Here is a 23,224-nt window from a genome sequence, read left to right as displayed (position 1 = left end):
GAAGAGAGGAGGGAACTGGGACTGACAGCAAGTAGGTATGGCATTTCTTTCTGGAGTTATGAACATGTTACAGAATTTGATGCTAGTAATGCTTATACAACCTTGTGAATATACTAAAAAAAAAAACCCACTAAATTATACACTCTCAGATGATGAATTTTATGTGAATGATATATCAATAAAAAAGTACACATACTCTGAAACTATATTAATTTTAAAAAACCAAATTAGATAACAATCCCCAAGGTATCCACAACTCTATAAATAAAAACATTACAAATAAAGTTGAAGGCCCTGGTATTCCGGACACACCATCAGCCTTCTTTACCACCATATATCAGGTCTCCCACACGTCAACACCATAGCTCACTTTTCAGATAAACAGAATAAACAATCTGTAGAACTAGTTCTTCTACCTCTCCTTGTCTAGTCATCTAAGTCCACCTGCCTAAACTTCTAATTACCTTCCAACAGGTTCACATTTCATCCCTACCTTTTCTCCACTTACTGAAATGCTGTTCACCCTTTAAGAATCAAACTAAATCCCAACTCATCCAGGAAGTGCACTCTAGCTTTCAAAAACTTTTTTTTCCTAACTCCCACAAGAACAGATAATGCAGAAGCAATCTGCTTCCTAAGTCTTGTTTTCTATGCGGGAAAAGTGCACCAATCCTGACCCTCACTCTGCATCAGCCGCACTGTGGAAAACAGACTGAAAGAGGGGCAGCATTAGAGGCAGGGAGGTGGGGGCCAACTTAAGGAGATGGCAATAAAGAATTCAATTCTCGGAGTTCCCGTCTTGGCTCAGTGGTTAACAAATCCGATGAGCAACCATGAGGTTTCGGGTTCGATCCCTGGCCTTGCTCAGTGGGTTAAGGATCCGGTGTTGCCGTGAGCTGTGGTATAGGTTGCAGACTCGGCTCAGATCCTGAGTTGCCATGGCTCTGACATAGGCCAGCGTCTACAGCTCCAATTCCTAGCCTGGGATCCTCCATATGCCACAGGAGTGGCCCAAGAAATGGCAAAAAGACAAAAAAAAAAAAAAAAAAGAAGAAGAATTCAATTCTCTATTACTGAATGAGAAGAGAGAAGAATCAAGTATTTCTGAGAATCTATCCTAAAAAAACACTCTCAGGGATGGTGATGTACATCATATGTGCGCTGTACTTAGAGATCTACAACTTAAATGTCAGTTCTCTTTCTATATTTTATAATAAAAAACTAAAATAGGAGTTCCTGCTGTGATCAGTGGGTTAGGAATCTGCAGAAGTTCCCCTTCATGGCTCAGTGGTGAACAAATCTGACTAGCATCTATGAGGACTCAGGTTCAACCACTGGCTTTGCTCAGTGGGCTGAGGATCCGGCATTTCCATGAGCTGTGATGCAGGCCAGCAGCTGCAGCTCCGATTTGGCTCCTGGCCTAGGAACCTCCATGTGCCACGGGTGCAGCCCTAAAAAGCAAAACAAACAAAAAGAATCTGATTGCAGCAGCTTGGGTTGCTGCAGAGGCACAAGTTTGATCCTTGGCCTGGTGAAGGGATTTAAAGCACTTGGTGTTGCTGCAGCTGGAGCACAGTTTGCAGCTATAGCTGATTCAATTTCTGCTCTGGGAACTTCCATATGCCACAGACATGGCCATTTAATTTAAAAGAAAGAAAGAATAGTTGCCATTGTGGCTCAGTGGTAAGGAACCCGACTAATATCTAGGAGGACAGAGGTTCAAAACTTGGCCTGACTCAATGGATTAAGGATCCAGCATTGCAGTGAGCTGTGGTGTAGTTGCAGATTCGGCTCAGATCCTGCGTTGCAGGCCAGCAGCTGAAGCTCCAATTCGACCCCCAGCATGGGAACTTCCATATGCTGCAGGTGTGGCCCTTAAAAAAACATAGCAAACAAACAAAAAACACCAACAACTAGAAATAGCCCATAGCAAATTATAGTATATCCACTGAATGAACAGGAAGGTGTTTTAATATTGGGGGGACATGATCTTATATGTAGGAAACCCTGAAGATTCCACCAAAAAAATTGTTAGAATAAATGAATTCAGCAAAATAGGAGGATACCCACTCAACACATAAAAATCAGTTGCATTTCTAACATAATGAACAATATAACAGGAAATTACAAATATATTTCCATCTTTATCATCAAAAAAAAAAAATACTTAAAGACTAACCAAGGAGGTGAAAGACTTATATACAATGAAAACTACAAAATATTACTGAAAAAATTAAAGACATAAATATTAACACATCCCATGTGCATCGATTGGAAGAGTTAATATCATTAAAAAGTCAATACTAGCAATGAGATCCTGCTGTATAGCACAGGGAACTATATCTAGTCACTTGTGATGGAACATGATGGAGGATAATGTGAGAAAAAGAATGTATATATATATGTGTGTGTGTGTGACTGGGTCACTTTGCTGTATATTAGAAAACTGACAGAACACTGTAAACCAACTATAATGGAAAAAGTAAAAAAAAAATTAAAAAAAAGTCAATACTGGCCAAAGCCATGTACAGATTCAACGCAATCCTTGCCAAAATCCCAATGACATTTTTTGTAGAAACAGAAATACCCAACCTAGAAAAATTTATATGGGATCTCAAGGGACCCTAGATAACCAAAACAACCTTGAAAAAGAACAAAACTGAAGGATTCACATATCCCAATTTCAAAGCTACAGTAATCAATACAGTGTGGTACTGGCATAAACAGATATGCAGACCTATGGAATAAAATAGCCCAGAAAAAAACTATTGCATATATAGTCAAATGATTTCTGACAAGGGTTCCAAGATCATCCAATGGAGGGAAAAAAAGGTCTTTTAAACAGTGCTAGGAAAACTGCGTATCTATTCGTAAAAGAATGAAGCTGGACTCTTAACTAATACCATGTACAAAAATTAATTCAAAATGGATCAAAAACCTAAATACAGGAGTTCCCATTATGGCTCGGTGGGTTAAGAACCCTACTAGTATCCATGAGGATGTGGGTTTGATCCCTGGCCTCATTCAGTCGGTTAAGGCATCCAGCGTTGCCCGAGCTGAGGTGTAGGTCACAGACGTGGCTCAGATCTAGAAGATCTGGAGTTGCCATAGATGTGGTGCAAGCCAGCAACTGCAGCTCCAACTCAACCCCAAGCCTGGGAACTTCCATATGCTGTTAGGTGCTGCCCTAAAAAGAAAAAACCAAGAAAACAAAAAACCCAAATACAAAACTTAAAACAATAAAACACTTAGAAGAAAACACAGACAAAAGTTTCATGAAATTGGATTTGGCAATGATTTCTTGGCTATGACACCAAAGATACAGGTAATGAAAGAAACAGACAAACCAGACTTCCTGAAAATTTTTAAATTTTGTGCATCAAAATACACCATCAAGAGAGTAAAAACACAACCCACAGAAGAAAATATTTGCAAATCAAAAAAAAAATTTGCAAATAAAAAAAAAGAAAATATTTGCAAATCATATATTTGAAAAGGGATTAATACCCAAACATAGAATTACTAAAACTCAACAACAACTCAGTTCTGGAGTTCCTGCTGTGGTGCAACAAAATGAGCAGCATCTCTGTAGTACTGGGATGCAGGTTTGATCCCCCACCCAGCACACTGGGTTAAGGGTACTGTGTTGCCACAGCTGCAGTGTAAACTCAGTTCTGACCCCATATGCCATGGGGTGGCTGAAAAAGAAAAAAAACAAAAACAAAAAAACCCTCCATTCAAAAATGGGCAAGGAAGTTCCCACTGTGGCACTGTGGGTTAAGAATCCAACTACGGCAACTCAGATCAATGTGATGGTGTGGGTTTAATCCCCAGCCTGGAAACTTTCATTTGCTGCAGGTGCAGCAATTAAAAAATTTTTTAATTTTTTAAAAAAATGGGCAAGGGACTTGAATTAACATTTTTCCAAAGAAGATATACAAATGGCCAATAAGCACATGAAAAGGTACTATCACTAATATTAGCAAAGTGCAAATCAAAAACACCTCACACATTATGATGGCTGCTATTAAAAAAAAAAAAAAACCAAAGGAGTTCCCATCGTGGCGCAGTGGTTAACGAATCCGACTAGGAACCATGAGATTTCAGGTTCGATCCCTGGCCTTGCTCAGTGGGTTAAGGATCCGGCATTGCCGTGAGCTCTGGTGTAGGTCACAGACTTGGCTAGGATCCCATGTTGCTGTGGCTGTGGCATAGGCCAGCGGCTGCAGCTCCAATTAGACTATTAGCCTGGGAACTTCCATATGCCTCAGGTGCAGCCCTAAAAGAAGAAAAAAAAGACCAGGAAAAAAAAAAGACAAATACTGTCTGATCCCACTTATATGAGGTTATTGAGAGTAGTCAAAATCAGGGACAGAAAGTAGAATGGTGATTGCTACAGGTTGGGGGTAAGAAGAAAATAGAAAGTAATTGCCTGGAGTTCCCGTCGTGGCGCAGTGGTTAACGAATCCGACTAGGAACCATGAGGTTGCGGGTTCGATCCCTGCCCTATGCTCAGTGGGTTAACGATCCGGCGTTGCCGTGAGCTGTGGTGTAGGTTGCAGACGCGGCTCGGATCCCGCGTTGCTGTGGCTCTGGCGTAGGCCGGTGGCTACAGCTCCGATTCAACCCCTAGCCTGGGAACCTCCATGTGCTGCGGGAGCGGCCCAAGAAATAGCAGCAACAACAACAAAAAAGACAAAAAAAAAAAAAAAAAAGAAAGTAATTGCCTAATGGATATAGAATTTCAGTTTTATATGATGAAAAGACTTGTAGAGATAGACACAACATTATGAATGTATTTAATCCCACTGAACTGTATATTTAAAAATGGTTATGGTGGTAAATTTTATGTTATGCGGATTTTACTACAATTGAAAAAAGTATATGTAAGAGTTAAATGATAAGTATGGTATTAACCATGTCCTTCTTGATGGAACATATGTAATAAATTAATTTATTCCCAGGGAATGGAGGGAGAGGAGGACACACGAGGAAAATTCTGTGAGCTCTATCAAGCCACATATTTTTAGAATCTACGGAACTCCTGACAAGAGAAAATCAATGAGTTAGAAAAATGACAAACACAAATATACGCAGATGATAGGATCAGAAATCCACAAATGGCCAATAACCATGAAAAAAATGTTCAAACATACTAGGAATTAGGGAATGAAACAAGCAAGCCACCATTTTTCATCTATCAAATTTAGTATGGGTGGAGATGAAAATAAGGTGTCTTCAACAAGGGCCATTTGTTTCTAATTCATCTTCACTGTCTTCATTTCCTCTTGTCCCATTCAATTATTCCAATCTGTTTACACCTCCCCCTTCTAGAACTCCGGATAGTAATACCAATGTCCAAACTAATAACATCCAATTGAGTATCTCATTAAAAATTTCATTGGCATTGACAGAGCAAGTCTCCATCTTCCAGAAGTTCTCTCGTGGCTTCCATGACACCAGTCTCCTGCTTTTCCTCTTATGCCACTGGCTGTTTCTTCTGTCCTGTGCTCAATCTTCTTCCTCAACAAGACCTCCAAGCATTAGAGTGCCTAAGCCTCACTCAATTTTCACTTCTCTACCTACACTCTTTCCCTAAGTTATCTCCTATAGTCCCATAATTTTGAATATTGTCTATATACTGAGTACTCTGCCAATCTTTTTTATCTCCAGCTCTAGGCTTTCTCTTGTGGGAGCACCAAACCTGCACGTCCAACTGCCTCAACATACCTACTTCATATTTAGTATACATTCCAAATTTAATAACCCCCAAATGGAACTCATGGTCTCCCCCACCTCAAATTTCTCTTCTCCATTCTTCTCAGTAAATGCCTCCATCTACTCATAGTTGCTCAAAACAATTATCAAAAAGCAGAGTTCTCCCTTTCCCTCACCAATCCATTTCCAAGTCTTGTTCATTCTACCTCCAGAATATCTGTTAATCATTCTACTCTCCTCCATCTCCACCTCCACGGACCTAGTCCAAGGTACTGTAAACTAACTGATCGCCTAGCTTCCACTTTTGCCCTCTTTCTCGGTATAGTAGTCAGATTATGCTACTTGCCTTAAAATCTTCAAAGGTTCTCATAAAAACCCAAATCCTAAAAACAGCCTCCCTCACCTGCTCCTATCTTAGAACATTTACAGCCAAATATATGCATGCAGTGATAATATCTCTAGACAGTAAAAACAAGGGTACTTTTCCTCACTTTCTTGCCTGTGTTTTTAAATTTTTCTATGATGAATACGTGCTCCCTGCTTATTAAGAGCAAATTATATTGCTGAACACTACATGCTATTACATCACATTTTACATGTTAATGAGAAAAGGGAATGGAAAATTGTAGTTAAAACTCCTTAACTGTTATAAGCTTAAAAGAAAATACTAGCAAACATATATCAAAACTCTAAGAATGATGTGTCAGGGCTGTAGAATTACTGGTGATATTTTCCTCCTCTACTTGCTATTTTTGTTAACATAATTACTTTCATAATAGAAAAAAAAGAAAAAGAAAAAGGTTATAATACAAACCTCATTGTTTCCTGCAATCTGGCCACAACCCACCAAACCAGCCTTTCTTCCGAGTACTCATTTTCCCAAGCCTTCCACTCCAACCCCGCACTGTCTCACACCTTTGGTGCTTTAAACTCGGGCATCATCCCCGGAATATCCTCCAACCTTTTTACATCCTGTTCATCCTTCACGGTGGAGGGGAACAGTAGGGAAGGCGACAGGTTGGAGAGAGATTCCAGGATTCTTGCTAATAAATCCACAACTTGCTTGTCCTGGGGCCAAATCTCATCCCCAATCCCATCACAGGCCACCGCGTTTAACACCCTAAAAGCTCCGGCCACTGGGGCTCAAGGGACCGCTATCCCCTGAGACAGTACGGTGCCGCTAAGAAAAAGATATCTCCACACACCCAAATTCCGGGTTCCCGCTTCGGAGACGCCTCCGCCGCACACACTCATCCGGACCCAACCTCCTCCTCCGGATCCTCTCCCCGCCAGTCACCCGCCCCCTCCTTCCCCTCAGCCGGGGGCGGGGGGGCGCGGCGGAGTGGGGGAGGGGCACGCACGTGCCCGCGCCGCCCCCGCCCAGACAATGCCCCGGAGAGCGGAGCGCGCGCAAGGCGGTCCCATCCTGCTCCCGCCAACACTCACCCTTTTTCCGGGTCTCCGGCTGAAGCGCAGGCCCCGCCGGGCACCGCGAGAGGGCACGGGGGAGGGGAGGGGGCAGGTCAAGCCCCCGAGGAGCCGCCCCGCCACGAGGCCCCGGCGACCCCAGAACCCGAGGAAGCACACGGCTCGGTGGAGCCCGCCCGGCCCGTTTGGCTCGCACGTCACCAGCAGGGGCGGGGCGGGGCGCGCGCTGCGGCGGCGGCAGCGGCGGCGGCGCGCGCGGTTCCGGAGGCGGAGCTCGCAGGGTTATGGGCGGGGCCGGCGCCGCGGCGGAGCTGGAGCTGACCCAGACTCTCACCCCGCCGCCGCCGCACAGCCCTGCTCTGCACTGCCCCGCGCGGCCACTCTGTCTGGGGAGAATAGTCACGGGTTCTGGTAAAGGCATCACCGTGTATCATTTTACTCCTTAGAGGAAGATAGCGAGTTTCAGCCCAAAGACAGAATATTCGTTCTCCCGGCAATTATGAAGCTAACATAGCAGTAACAGCAGTAGCTATGATTTGTGTGTGTGCTTGTACCAAGCTTTGTGCTAGATATACAAATAGCTATAGTTGTTAACCTATTTTACAGATGCAGAAACTGAGTCTGGGAAAGGTGAGGACTTATCTGGGTCATACAACTAGTAACAATCCATAAAGTATTGTTTGCCGCTTAAATATCTCTTAAGCGCAACCTTGCCTTGTCCTCTCTCTGTCCTACCCTGCCATAGACCCCATCATCTCCCCTCCTGAGGATTCTGTAGCCTCCCATTTGGTCTCCAGAGATTTGTTTCTGTCCCCTTCAATCTATTCTCACTATGTAAAGATTTATTGTTGGATTTACCAAGGTTTAGAGGGAGTTCGCTTTATATATATTTTTTTACTTATGTATATGTTATCAATTTTTGGATGTATTTAATGTTTAATAAAAATGTTTTAAAGGATTTACTCCTGTGTCTCCAATAGCAAGCCCAGTGCACTGCACATAATGCGCACTCAAAAGCTTTTTTTTACATTTTTTAATTATAGTTGGTTTACAATTTTGTGCCAATTTCTGTTGTACAGCAAAGTGACCTAGATATATATATATATACACACTCTTTTTCTCATATCATCCTCCATCATGTTCTAACCCCAGAGATTGGACTCAGTTCCCTGTGTCATACGGTAAGACTTTTTCACTGCCTATCCATTCTAAATGTAATAGTTTGCATCTACTAACCCCAAACTCCCTGTCTATCTCATTCTCTCCTCTCCTTGGCAACCACAAGTCTGTTCTTCATGTCCTGAGCCTGTTTCTGTTCTATAGATAGGTTCATTTTGCCACATATTAGATTCCACATACAAGTGGTAGATGGTATTTGTCTTTCTCTTTCTGACTTCACTTAGTATGAGAATCTCTAGTTGCATACATGTTGCTGAAAATGGCATTATCTTGGTCTTTTTATGGCTAAGTAGTATTCCATTGTGTATATGTACCTCATCTTAATCCATTCATCTGTCGATGGACATTTAGGTTGTTTCCATGTTTTGGCTATTTTCAGTAGTGCTGCTGTGAACATATGGGTGTATCTTTTTGAATTGTAGTTTTGTCTGGATATATGCCCAGGAGTGGGATTGCTATATCATATGGCAGTTTTATATTTAGTTTTCTGAGGAGTATTTGTTTTTCTTTAAATCCCACCCCCCCGCCTTTTTTGGCTGCACTTCGGCTTATGGAAGTTCCCAGACAAGCTGCAGCTGTAACATAGGCCACAGTTGTGGCACTGCATCCTTAACCCACTGTATTAACCCAATGGATCCTTAACCCACTAAACTCACTTAACCCATTGCACCTGGCCAGGGTTTGCGCCCACACCTTATCATCGACCCAAGCCACCACAAAGACAATATTAGATCCTTAACCCACTGTGCCATATCTGGAACTGCTCAAAAAGTATTTGTTGAATGCATGGGTAGATGAAGAGCTGGGCCAGGAACTTACTCCTAAGCCCTCCATGATAAGGGAATAGAGGGGTTTATAAATGTCACTCTTGGCCTCCTAACTTTCAGGTCTTCTAGGGGTAAAGACAGATTAGCTATAATTGGTTCAACAAATTTTTATTGTTTCTATTCTGTGTCCTGGCACTCTGTGCCAGCACTATATTAGATACTTGGGTCAGAAATGAACAAAACGGTTCCTGAACTTGTGAAATTTGCAGTCAGTCCAATCTGAAAGGCCAGGAAATGACTCCCTGAGCCTTAAGCTAAAACCCAGAGAGAGACTAGAAATTGGAGAGATAAAAATAAATTTCATGGAGGAAGAGGTAGGGTAAGTAGTCAGCCTGAGTGTCTGTGTTGTCCTACTTTGGGGCTTTAACCCTGGACATATCCAGCTAAGTATGGAGGAGACTAGAAGCCCACTTCCCCTGGCCCAGCTTAGAAGGGTGCCCAATTCTAGCAGAAGTCTCACTTTGATTAGAGCTCAGGAGCAGACAGTAGCATTAGGGAGAAAGAGGAATCTGAGGTAGTGTTGCTGCATGTCCATGATTTGAGGATGGTGTGCCAGAAACCCAGACTTCTCTGTATGACTTCTGCCAGGATAGCAGAAAGTAGCATGGTTGAGAGCCATGGCCAGGGCAGTGGGTACTCTGCCAGGGGCCAGGTGATCCTAAACCAGAGGTCAGGCCTTGTGGTGGATTAATTAGCAGGGAATAGCTAGAAAATGTGGCCAATACCCCAAGGATGGCCAGCACTGAAATGCCCAGCAAGAGCCAAAGTACCCCCAAGTCAGGTCATAAGAGGAAAAGGGATGGAGGAGTGAGGGTGGGAAGGTGAGACATCAGACTCTCAAGGTGCTAAAGCAACATATCATGAGCTTACCAGCCAACAACCTCAACACCTTATACCACCAGGGCCCTGGTGACTAGGAGTGACTAGGCACATGGCTGGAGAGGCCAGGGAAGACCCAGGCTAACAGCTCAGAGCTCTGCACACAGATCTGAGACCCCTCTGGCCACTGCCTCAAATCTTCCCTTTGATCCTGCAGACCATCTTGGGAAGGGATGGGAGTGGGGAGGGGAAAGTTCTGATAGGACTGCAATTTTGTTCTTTTTTTTTTTTTTTTTAATCTTTTTGCCTTTTCTAGAGCCGCTCCCGGGGCATATGGAGGTTCCCAGGCTAGGGGTCTATTTGGAGCTGTAGCCACCGATCTATACCAGAGCCACAGCAATCTGGATCTGAGCTTCATCTGCATCCTACACCACCGCTCATGGCAATACCAGGTCCTTAACCCACTGAGCAAGGCCAGGGATGGATACTAGTTGGGTTTGTTACTTCTAGGCCGCCATGGGAACTTGCCAGAATTTTTTTTTTAATTGAATGAAAGATTCATTAAATTCTGTAGTGCTTTACAATTTTCTAAAGTTTCACACACAAGATCTCATGTAATCACACAATAAACAATTCCTTTTTTCTCCTACCCCGATTTTACCGCTCCCCTTTCCCTCTCCACACTGGTAACCACTAGTTTGTTCTCTATATCTGTGGGTCTGCCTCTTTTTTGTTTTATTCACTAGTTTGTTTTATTTTTTTATTTTTTATTTGTATTTATTTATTTTTTTTGTCTTTTTGCCTTTTCTAGGGCCGCTCCTGCGGCATATGGAGGTTCCCAGGGTAGGTGTTGAATTGGAGCTGTAGCCGCTGGCCTACGCCACAGCCACAGCAACACGGGATCTGAGCCTTGTCTGCAATCTGCACCATGGGTCAAGGCAATGCCAGATCCTTAACCCATTGAGCGAGGCCAGGGATCGAACCCGCAACCGCATGGTTCTTAGTCAGATTCGTTAACCACTGTGCCATGACGATAGCTTCCAGTTTGTTGTATTTTTTTAAATTCGACATATGAGTGATGTCAAACAGCATTTGCCTTTCTCCATCTGACTTATTTCACGTAGCATAATGTCCTCCAAGGCTATCCATATTGCTGCAATGGCGAAATTTCATTTGTTTTTTGTGCCTGAGTAGTATGGCAAGTTTAAATTTAGCCCAGTCCTCAATAGGAATGAAAGCCCTCAAGAAAGTTTGCATCATTTAAAGAGAATTAACATAGCCACAGATTTTAAGACATATGCACTCACTGTGTGTATTTCAGTAACAGAAATAAGCTCTATGAAGGAAATGGGCAGGATCCTAAGAAAACACATCACAGGAGGACCACAGTTAATATGGAGGTAGAAAAGCCCTCCCTGAAAAAGTATTCAGTGAAACCTGAAAGCAGTAGGAGCTGTTGGGTCACGGTAAAGCCCAAGACAAAGTGTGAGACAGCCAGAGTAAATTAAGCAAGAGCAGAGCGGCTGGGTTTGGGGCTGAGAATTAGACAAGAGCAAGATCTGGATCCTTTACCTTGAGAACAACAGAAAGTCATCAAAGAGTTCAAGCAGGGGAGTAATGTATTCAGTTTGCCCATTTATTTATCTTTTTGTTTATTTTTTAGGGCTGCACCTGAGGCATATGGAGGTTCCCAGGCTAGGGTTTGAATCAGAGCTGTAGCTGCTGGCCTACAACACAGCCACAGCAATGCTCTATCCTTAGCCCACTGAGCAAGGCCAGGGATAGAACCTGCGTCCTCATGGATGCTAGTCAGATTCCTTGCTGCTGAGCCACAAGGGGAACTCCTCAATTTGCCCTTTTTTTTTTTTTTTTTTTTGTCTTTTTTTTTTTGCTATTTCTTGGGCCGCTCCCACGGCATATGGAGGTTCCCAGGCTAGGGGTCCAGTTGGAGCTGTAGCCACCGGCCTACGCCAGAGCCACAGCAACGCGGGATCCGAGCCGCATCTGCAACCTACACTGCAGCTCACAGCAACGCCGGATCGTTAACCCACTGAGCATAGGGCAGGGATCGAACCCGCAACCTCATGGTTCCTAGTCGGATTCATTAACCACTGCGCCACGACGGGAACTCCCAATTTGCCCTTTTAAAGTAGTGTCTTCCACCTGGCATAGGGGTGGGGCGTGATTGGAAGGGTGTGTGAACAAAGAAGCAGCCATGCAGTTAGTTGGAAAGCAATTCGATTATCCAGGTGAAAATGAGGGTGTCTAACATTGGGCAGTGAAGATGGAGGGAAGCAGAAAGATTCAAGAATTGTGGAGAAACTATCAAGAGAGTTGATATCGAACTGGGAGAAGACCAGGGGAAGACAGAAAGGGACTGGCCTCTGCTAAGCCAAATGCGCGTGAGCAAAAGCCACGCTATACTTCAAGTACACACTGCCTGTGCTGGGGCACACAGCTGGAGACTGGATTCCAGGCCCTTTCTTGGCCAGGCCTCCTTGGCAGCATTTACCTGCACACCCCCTGGAGGTGGGCCTGAAGGAGAAGATTAGGAGAAGAAGTGAAGTGACTGGTTTCTGGTGTTGGCAGATGGTGGTGGCATTTACTGAGGAGGGGGAGACTAAGAAGAGAATGGATTTTCTATGTTGGGGAGGGAGGTGAATGCTTCCAAGAATGCTTCTTGGGACATTTTAAGTTTGAGTCATCCACTTGAAATGATTAAACAGGCATCCGTATACCAGTTCTGGGGCTCAGAGAACTGGTAGGTGGTACTGTCAACACACCCTTGTCAACAGGTAGTTCTGAGGGTTGGTGAGATTGCAGAAATGATGGCACAGTTCAGAGGGCTTTCACAGTCACAGCTCGCAATGTCACAATTTGTGTTAAACCAGCATTCCAAATGTTGAGAAATTTCACATAATAACCTGGATTTCTCCTTCTATGAAAAATCAGAAGCTATGGAGACCTGGACCCACACTGCTATAATTAGATATTAGCTAACACTAAAAACCAGGCAGTGTTCCAAGCACTTCACAAATTTAACCTAAGTAACAACTTATTATTATTATGCATACTTTAAAGAAGAGAAAACTGAAGCACAGATAGTTTGAGTAACTTGTTAGACAGCTAAGAAGTGATGGAGCTGGATTGCAGACCCAGGCAGTCTGGCACTAAGGCCTGAGAGTTAAACACCATGAATGCAGCTGGAAAGCTGCAGCCCCTTTTAGAAAAGCTCTATTGCCTATAGGGCACAGTCCCAGCACCCCCAGCACCCCTTTTGTTCTCCTGCCCCTCCCTGCAATCCCATCCCAGTCTGAGCATCAATTGCCATTTTATTTGTTCTGCTGCTTTCTGATATTGGAGAATTATTTCTCTGTACCAGTAAAATATTAAAATTGAGACATCTAATTTCTATGAGTAAGAATTTAAAAATTATTTACTTGTGAAATTTCTGTGTATATGTTATCCGGTCAGATAACAGTGGTCAAAACAGGTTAATACTCAGATTAAATATGTATAAGAAACTCATAACTGTATTTCCACACTTCTGACATAATCATACTTCTGAGGAAGTCTATCATTCTCAAGTATAGGAGATAGAACAAAGGCAACCAAAATGTTAAAATAAGTTTTTTTTTCTTTTTTGGCTGCCCCATGATATATGAATTTCCCTGGCCGGGGATCAGATTTCAGCCACAGTTGCAACCAACACAGCAACTGTGGCAATGCAGGATCCTTTAACCCACTCTGCTGAACCAGGCAGAGAATCGATCCTGAGTCCTGGCGCTGCAGAAATGCTTCAGATCCTATTGCACCACAGTGGGAACTCCAATAATTAACTTTTTAATTTCAAACACTTTTATTTAGGTAGGCTTGATCTCAGACTGAGGTGGGGGAGATTTTGACAATATGCTTAAACTTAGCTTCAAGTCTTGGGGGAAAATATGGTTTCAGTCAGTTTGGGGTCTTACAATCTCTTAACTGGGAAAGGGGGTTGGGTGGTTTGGATTGCTCACCAGCCTCTTTCCCAGTAAAAGTGTGAGAGGAGGGAGGCAGGGCATGGGTGTTAAATCCATATATTAATGCTAAATCCGGTATTATGTTAAATTCAATATTAATGAAAGGAAAAACAACACTTATTATAGTCAAGAAACTTTGAGGAAGGGAGTTCCCATTGTGGCTCAGTGGTAACAAACCCAACTATTAGGCCTCAGATTCAATCCCTGGCCTCTCTCAAGGGGTTAAGGATCTGGCGTTGCCATGAGCTGTGGTGTAGGCAGATGTGGCTCGGATCTGGCGTTGCTGTGGCCGTGGTGTAGGCTGGTATCTGCAGCTCTGATTCAACCCCTAGCCCTGGAACTTCCACATGCTAAGGGTGCAGCCCTAAAGACAAACAACAACAAAGAAGAAGGTTCTAGGAATGATGGCACCGATCCAGGGAAAGGAGCTGGTATTTGAGAGGGGGGCTCACCCTGGGATCTGCAGTGAACAACTTCTTATAGGGCTCCAGTGGGGGGAGAGGGAGGGCAGGCCAATAAAAAGCAGCCACCAGAGAACCCAGGAAAGCCTGGGAGAGTGGTGAGAATTTTCAGGTGGGCTCTGTCTCAGAATAGGAGGGAAAGCTGGCTCAGATGGAAAACTGTTGCTAATCTCAGACCCAGAGATCTGAAAACCCTAGGCATCCTCCTCCTGGGGAAGCCCAGCCACCCTTCCTAAGATTACCCGGAGTGGGACTCCTAGAGCCCTCAGGGCAGACACTAATTAGACTTCTCAAATGAGACCTCACATGTATTGCCCAAGCAAACTGTTAAAGTGATTAGTGCCTCATTATTATAGTCAGGTTGCTAAAAATAAGTGATTTTCCCCAACCATATCCAAACAAGAAACCAAATATCTGGCTGGTCTATTTGGATTTTGGCAAAACCATATCCCACCCTTGCAGACCTTATTGCACGCCATCCTTCCATGTGGATGGTGCAGTCACCACAAATGGGGAAGATGATGCAAGACATTTTTCATTCATGCAAAACATATGTATGTATATATGAATATTTGCCCTGAAAGGAAACTTTCTATGGCTGGAGCTGATTGGGTTCTCTGTATTTGTTACATATAAAAATGAAGCCCCTGATGTGGAGAACCTGCAACTCTCATGTAGTGCTGATGGGACTGTAAAGGGTTACAGCTGCTTTGACAAACAGCTTGGCAGTTTCTCAAAATGTTAAACACAGAGTTCTCATGTGACCCTGCAGTTACATTCCTAGGCAAAGACCCAAAAGAAATGAAAGCATATGTCCACACAAAATTTGCAAAGGAATGTTTGTAGCAAAAGCATGTATTTCAATAAAGTTTTTAAAAAGCCATCTCTAGGAGTTCCCTTCATGGCTCAGCAGTAACAAACCCAACTAGGATCCATGAGGACTAGGGTTAGATCCCTGGCCTTGCTCAGTGGGTTAGGACCCGGCATTGCTGTGAGCTGTGGTATAGTGACAGACGAGGCTCAGATCCTGCGTGGCTGTGGCTGTGGCTGTGGCCGTGGCCGGCAGCTGTAGCTCCAATTGCACCCCTAGCCTAGGAACTTCCATATACTGTGATTGCTGCCCCCCAAAAAGAGAAAAAGACATATCTAGGCATAAGCTAAAAATATCTGAAAATTACTTGTGAAGGTAAAATAATATAAATGTAGGGAGTTCCTGTCGTGGCTCAGTGGTTAATGAATCCGACGAGGAACCACGAGGTTTCGAGTCCGATCCCTGGCCTTGCTCCGTGGGTTAAGGATCTGGCGTTGCCATGAGCTGTGGTGTAGGTCGCAGGCGAGGCTCTGATCCGGCGTTGCCGTGGCTGTGGTGTAAGCTGGCAGCTGAAGATCCGATTCAACCCCTAGCCTGGGAACCTCCATGTGCTGCAGGAAGCAGCCCTAGAAAAGACAAAAAGAAAAAAAAAAAAAAAAACAAAGAAACAAACAAACCCATAAATGTAGAATTTCAGCTGTAATGTGATTTGATTGTGGTGGAATCCAGACAATGTAAAAAGGGCAATGTACAAAAATAGTTCTACTTAAAAATGCTGAATCACGTTTTAAAGACTGAAGACCTGATTTTAATTTGGTTACATTTCCTTATATCTTTCAAAAGCTTCTAAGTGCTTAGTAAGTTCAATATTGAGGTATTTTGAATTTTTGTTTATTGTTTTAAAATTGGCCTTCCATACTACAGCTTTCTGTTATGACAGGATAAATCATACTAGAGCTGAGCGTATTTGACAGAATTTTTTATATCCTTTAATTTTCTTGATGGTATTTACTTGTATTATACTTTGCTGGCTTTTATCATGATTTTTTTCTGGTTTCCTGTTTTATGACCCATCTGTTCTAGAAATGCCCTCAGGCAAGAGGTTCCTGACTGTAATAAGAGGCCCCTGGTGGCCTAGATGAAGCCAAAATAAATAATATTGCATATGTGTCAGATTTCAAAAACCAATTACTGTCCACGGAGTGATGTCCTGTTGACCCTAATGTTAGAAGTCTTATTTGTCCTTCACCAGGGACACCCAATGGCAGATTGTGGGATGTTGCCCCTGAAATCAGATCTCAGATTCTTCCACTACAAATGAGCAGGGGATTTTAGTTAGAGCGAACTTCTGTAAATTGACCTTGGCAGTGAGACATACTGCATGCATAATAACTTTTATTCTCCAAACACCTCCAAACTCTTACATGGATGGTCATAATGTTTTTCCTTCCATACTGATAAAATGCCTTATTCATATGTCCAGGGTAAACTCCCAAGTTTGGTGCCCTGAACTGAGCAGCAGATAATGTCAAAAACAGTCATAAATGTGCCTTGAGAAGGTTGTTCACATGATAAAATGACCAAAAGGAGGGGAAACTGTCAGAGAATTTTCTCTGCTGCTTCTTGTTCCCTTCACTATAGATAACACCAAGTGGAGAATTTGAGGAGTCAGAGTTTGTGTATAGAGTGAGTTTGGATCTTCATGGCCCAAAATGTAGGCAGTCTAATTTAGAGCTTAAAAAACAAATGCTAAATTGGGAATTATAGCTGGAGAGTTGTTGTTGTTGTTTTGATTCAACTCTGTACAATGTTGACATTTATATTTTGTTTAAAAGATTAAGTTCTGCAGCAGGCTAGGGTTCGAAAGCTGTGCCTCTCCTGGCCCCCCTCCATCAACACTTCTCTCCTTTGGTAACTCTCCTTTTAGATGTGGCATACACAACTGCTTGGTAGACTTCAGATCCAACCCTTTCTCCCTTGTCTTCATCTATAGAAGCCAGAAATTTCAACGTTCAGTTTCTGACCCTCCCTTGCAGCCAGGAGTGACCATGTGACTCAGTTCTAGCCAAGAAGATGAAACCACAAATTCAATGAATAAAAAGACTCCCAAAGAAAAGGAAGAGTTGTAGCTGGTCCTGCCTTGGCTCCTCTGCCCCCTGCTTCTTGCCTTGAATTTGGATGTGGTGCCTGAAGTACAGCAGCCATCCTTCAACCATGGAATTACAAGCCAACACCTTAAAAATGGGACAGAAAGAAAGCAGGAGCTTTGGGCTTTTATCGTGGTACCAGGCCTGGACTGCCAACTTGCTCTGCAAGAAAAATATCACGTGTTTGTTTAAACAACTTGTGGACAGGCTTTCTGTTATTTGCAGTCTACCACATTCCTGTATAAGACATGAGATTTCTTCAGTGTGTTTTTTGACTTGTTCTCAATCTCTACCCCAGGCTCCTCTTTCTCTGCCTATGCCTGAACCCTGAGGTTTCTATGTCTTCTTTCTTTGGTCTGTTCTCATTTCTTTTTTTCTTTTTTTGCCCTTTTTTTTTTTTTTTTTTTTTTTAGGGCTACACCCGAGGCACGTGGAGGTTCCCAGGCTAGGGGTCCAATTGGAGCTACAGCCACCAGCCTACGCCAGAGCCACAGCAACACCAGATCCGAGCCGTGTCTGTGACCTACACCACAGCTCACAGCAACACCTGGATCGTTAACCCACTGAGCAAGCGCAGGGACCGAACCCGCAACCTCATGGTTCCTAGTCAGATTCGTTAACCACTGCGCCACGACAGGAACTCCCGCCTCTCATTTCTTGAATAATTTTCTCCTCGTGTACAGCTTCAATGCCCTTTACATACTAATGAGTTCCAAATCTAGACCATGAACTTGGGCCTCCATTCTGAACCTGGACCATTATTGTGAAGTCCCTTTAAGACATTTCCCTTTGCATGGACCTGAAGCAAATTCAACCTATCCGTAATTAAACTCATTTTTTTCCCATCCAAGCCTTTCTCCTTTCTTACTTTTTTTTTTTTTGCCACCCCATGGCATTTAGAGTTCTTGGGCTAGGGGTCAGATCCAGGCCACAACCCATGCAGCAGCTGCAGCAATGCTAGATCTTTTAACCCACTGCACCAGGGGCCAGGAATGGAACTTGCATCCTGGCACTGCAGAGACACTGCCAATCCTGTTGTGCCGCATTGGGACCTCCCATTCTTATCTATTTTGGCTAGTAGTTTCAGAACTCCTTTAAGATAGAAACTTTGGACTCTTCCACTCCTTATTTACCTACACAGGTCATATCCAATTAGTCTCCGGGTGTTACTGAATCCATCTCCTGAATTCCTCTTAGGTCAGCTCTCTCTCCTTTATTCCCTCAGCCATTGCCCTGGCCCAGGTGCCCACCCTCTCCCGCAATGGACTCCCGGCCTTGCTTTGGCCGTGCTGTGCACCGCCTCCCACACACTCTCCCTATCTAGCGCATCTCAATTGCTGTGCCGACTTTCTACAAAACCTCTGCTCACTTCACTCCACTGTTTAAAATACCTCCCAGGGCCTGCCCCCATTGCCAGTCGTTCTCACATTTTACTGTGCATCCACATTACTCGAGGAACCTGTTCAAACCTGGATCACTGGGCCCCTTCTCCACAGTTTCTGATTCAGTAGGTCTGGGGTGGGTCCTAAAATGTGCATTCCTAACAAAGTTGGGATGGTGCTGATCAGGCATCACATTTTGAGAACCAATGGCCTAGGCTAAAATTAAAACTCATTAACATCCGGTGAAAGATCCCTTACTACCTACCTTCCCGGTTCCTGGCTACAGCTCACCACATTCCTTATGTTTTTTCTGAAGTCACCGTCCACTCTCACGTCCAGGTCTGGACTCATTCTCTTCCACCTGCCTGGGGTACACATCTGCCTTCATACTCTTTGAAAACTCCCTGCCAGTTCTTCAAGAAAAGCCCAGATCTGGGCTTCCCTTCTGAAGAATTCATTTACTACTTCCTCTCCTTTCCTTTGGCACCTCATACACAGGGTCCTTAGAGTCTTGCTACTTAAATGTGGTCCGCAACCAACAATAGCGCCATCACCTGGGAGCTTGTTAGAAATGCAAAGTTTCAAGCTCCACCTCAGACCGACTTACTGAGTCAGAATCTACAATTTAACGGGATCCCCAGGTGATTCCTATTCCACCTTAAGTGTGAGAAACAGTGTTGTGCAGGGTCTTGCACTAAGGCATTGATAGATGCTCTGCTGCAAGCATTTCTTTTTTTTTTTTTATGGCCACTCTCGAGGCATATGGAAGTTCCCAGTCCACAGATTGAATCAGCAACCCCAGATCTTTTTTTTTTTTGTCTTTTTAGGGCCACACCTGCAGCATATGTAAATTCCCAAGCTAGGGGTCGAATCGAAGCTTTAGCTGCCAGCCTGCACCACAACCACAGCAACGCCAGATCCTTAATCCACTGAGCAGGCCAGGGATTGAACCCTAGCCCTCATGTATACTAGTCAGGTTTCTTACCACTGAGCTATGACTGAAAGTCCAACAACCCCAGCAACCCCAGATCTTTAACCCACTGCACTGGGCTGGGGGTTAAAGCTGCACCTCTGCAGCGACCTGAGCCAATGCAGTCAGATTCTTAATCCTCTGTCTCTATAAATTTGCACATTATTGGTGTTTCATATGAATGGAATTACATAATAGGTGGCCTTTTGTGACTGGTTTCTTTCACTTTGCATAATGCTTTTAAAATTCAGCCACATTATAACACATATGAGGGCTCTGTTCCTTTTTTATTCTGGATAAAATTTCACTTTTTTATTTATCCATTCATCTGTTGATAGACATTTGAGTTGCTTCTACCTTTTGTCTATTACAAATAATGCCATTATAAAAGTTGATGCGTAAGTTTTTGCGTGGACCTATGTTTTTATTTCTCTTGGGTGTTTACCTAGGAGTTGGGTTATATGCTAACCGTATGTTTGACTTTTTGAGGAACAGCCAAACTGTTTTTAAAGCAGCTGTACCATTTTAAGTACTTAGCAGCAATGAACGAGGATTCCATTTTTTCCATATCCTTGTCAACATTTGTTATTATCTGTCTTTTTTTTTTTTTTGTCTTTTGTCCTTTTAGGGCTGCACCCGTGTCATATGGAGGTTCCCAGGCTAGGGGTCTAATGGGAGCTGTAGCCACCAGCCTACACCATAGCCACAGCCACGCCAGATCCGAGCCACATCTGTGACCTACACCACAGCTCACAGCAACGCCGGATCCTTAACGCACTGAAAAAGGCCAGGGATCGAACCTGAACCTCATGGTTCCTAGTCGGATTCATTTCCACTGCGCCACAACGGGAACTCCTATGTCTTTTTTTAAAAAATAAAATATATTAAAAAAAATCACTGTAAACCAGCTATAGTGGAAAAAATAAAAATCATAAACAAACAAAAAACCAAAAAACGTTATGGCTGCACCCACAGCATATGTAAGTTTCCAGGACAGGGACTGAATCTGAGCCTTGGCTGAAACCTATGCAGCAGCGGCGGCAACACCAGATCCTAAACCCACTGTGCCAGGCTAGGGATCAAACGTGCACCTCCATACTGCTGCAGTCAGATTTTCAACCCACAGAACACTAGGAATCCTTTTTTTCATTTTTTAAATGTTTTATTGAAGTACAGTTGATTTACAATATTGTGATAATTTTTGCTGTACAACAAAATGATTCATTTGTACCTATACACACATCCATTCTTTTTCAGACCGTTTTTGAAGCCAGTCTTTGAGATTTATTCGATCCTAGGAGGGGGTCTTCTCTTGTTCTCACTGGTAAACCAACTGGCCCATGGTGTCCTTTGTTGATCTCTTGGTGCCACCAGCCTCTTCTTAACTGCTTTCAGGAACTCCCTTAAGCTTGAACATCATCCTGTCTGTCTGAAATAAAGTCAGTCAGCTTTACAAGCAGGGTGCTGTGCTGGGGTGGTAGCCTCAGATCTACTCCATCTGCCTTTTTTTGTGTGTGGAACCTCTGACGTGCCAGTGGAGCTGGCCTGCAGGAAGGGTGCCTCTACCTCTCCATGATACTCACCTGGGAATTAGCCTGGGCAACATGGAGCCCTGGGGGCCTGCCCCTCCCACAGAGACAACCTTGCCTGGGAGCAGGGGAGCAAAAGCCCCATCTTCTTGACCACACCCACTTGGGGTGTTGCTTCTGTCATATTGAGTTGGGGGGAGAGTGAGGTGGAGTGTGTGTGGTGGTGGCTTAAGTGCTACAGACTCTGTTCTTACTAAGTTTCAGCAGGTTTTCATGAGTGCATGTTTCTGCACTTACTATATGCCCTTAGGATAATTTCTAGAGATTTTAAATGTTGTTTTTAAAAGAATTTTTACCAAGTGCAGTTGTTTTGCTGAGGTGTAGGCCCGTGAAACTCTTCACACCACTATTCTGGAAGTAATTTATATATATTTTGATAAAAATGTGTTCCTTGCAGATGTGGAGTTAGGGGTACAGGTGGGGTTTAGGGACAGCAATAGCAGAGTAAGTCAGAGTAAAAAATTGGGCAGTGATCCATTAGGACTTCCAGTTAGCATAACAAGAGAGAAGCAGTCGGAGTGAACCAAAGCAGGGATCACTAAATAACCCCTTTTGCTTTCCTATAGATTATCAGTTAAATAAATATTCATTAGTTAATCTGGGCCAGACACTTTGCCAGGACCTGGGGATAGAGTTAGGTTAACAAGACAGATTTAGTCCTTGCTCTCAAGGAGTGAAAAATAAATCTATTTGGGGAATAAGAAAAGGCTTCATAGATGAGGTAGCATTTGATCTGGACTCAGAAGCAAGGAGGGGGTTGCTACCAAACCTAAATTTATTCAGAAACCCAAAACCTAAGGATAAGATCAGGGAAAGTCACTGTTATGTCAGATGCCAGGAAATCTTTTAAAATACGATTTAACACATATTGATGAGATTTTCCAATTCTAGTCAAATTCAAAACTGGGCTTTTTTTCATTGGCACTCCACCTTCTAGCAATCTTCTCTCTCCTTTCACTTTCCCGTGACCTTGGGCTTTCCAAAACTATCTACTAAGGCATCTTATACCAGCTGGTCCTCTCCCCTGGACTGGATTCTTGGCTAGATCCTTGGATCTCACCGAATAAGAGATGGTTCCTGATTTTGAAGAATCCATAGTCTAGGCTAGGAAGGTAACGGATCAAGTAAACAGAAACATACTCTCATAGAGGTATACAAAGGAGGTACTGGGGGCACACGAGAGCTCATCTAACTCACACTGAGATGGGAAGAGGGTGAGCATGGAAGCTCCCCTAGCTCTTTCAGGAAATGTGGGGGAGATAGCCAGAGACCAGGCATTCTAAGAGAAAGAAGCCAAAGCAGAGAGATGGGTAAGCCCATGAAACATTCCTTCTCTCCCCCACCCCACCCAAGGTTTGGGGAATTCCATATTGTATTTATTTTGGCAAGAAACAAAGCCTTCCTCTCTGTAAGCAATTCAGCTCTCTCTCCCACTCCCTTTCCCTTCCCCGCTTCCTAGCCCTTAGCAGCCAGCCAGGTCCATGAACTCATGTCAGCAAACTGATCACTTCCACCAGGGATTTCAGTCAAGGAGTAAGTGAGGCAAAGATAAACTGAATAGCATGGTGGGTAGGTAGGGATGTTATTTCTGCTAAAAGGTCTTTGTGTGTGTCCTGGCTCTCTGGAGCTGCCCCAGTTTCTGCCTATTTTCCATGAGTGATACTTGGCTCTCCCATCAACTCTGTGAGACTCTGTTTCCTCCCAGTAAATTCCCTATTCAGATAGAGTTATTTCAGTCGCATGCCAACAAGGAACTCTGAACTTAGGCAAACCACTTAGCATGTATGGCTGTTCCATACAAGAGAGGATGAAGGTCTGAACCAAGGCGTTGGTAGGGAGGACAGAAAGGTAGGTAGATAGATAGATAGATAGAT

At 43.7% G+C, this 23,224-nt stretch overlaps 1 protein-coding gene across 50 annotated transcripts in view; it reads right to left on the bottom strand.

Annotated features, from left to right (window-relative positions):
- Positions 1 to 7,351, bottom strand: part of YEATS2 (YEATS domain containing 2) — a 106,544-nt gene extending 99,193 nt beyond the window's left edge. For 27 of the 50 annotated variants that reach the window (XM_021069909.2, XM_021069914.2, XM_021069918.2 and 24 more), the window contains exon 1: positions 7,165 to 7,351. Coding sequence is in view for 2 of the 50 variants with exons in the window: in XM_021069917.2 (XP_020925576.2) it covers positions 6,533 to 6,537 (5 nt within the window). In the remaining 48 variants the exon portion in view is untranslated. Of the gene's footprint in view, positions 1 to 6,532; positions 7,004 to 7,164 lie in introns of those variants that run through there. The other 23 variants (XM_021069911.2, XM_084990436.1, XM_084990450.1 and 20 more) reach the window with 3 other exon arrangements.
- Between the last annotated feature and the right edge of the window lie 15,873 nt (positions 7,352 to 23,224).

This window comes from Sus scrofa, chromosome 13 (assembly GCF_054392235.1).
Source record: "Sus scrofa isolate SSC_HxYL_T2T_F1_AM1 chromosome 13, Sscrofa_HxYL_maternal_Yorkshire_Landrace_v2.0, whole genome shotgun sequence".
In the NCBI taxonomy this organism is placed as follows: Eukaryota; Metazoa; Chordata; class Mammalia; order Artiodactyla; family Suidae; genus Sus; species Sus scrofa.
This window is presented reverse-complemented; position numbering and strand designations above follow the sequence as displayed.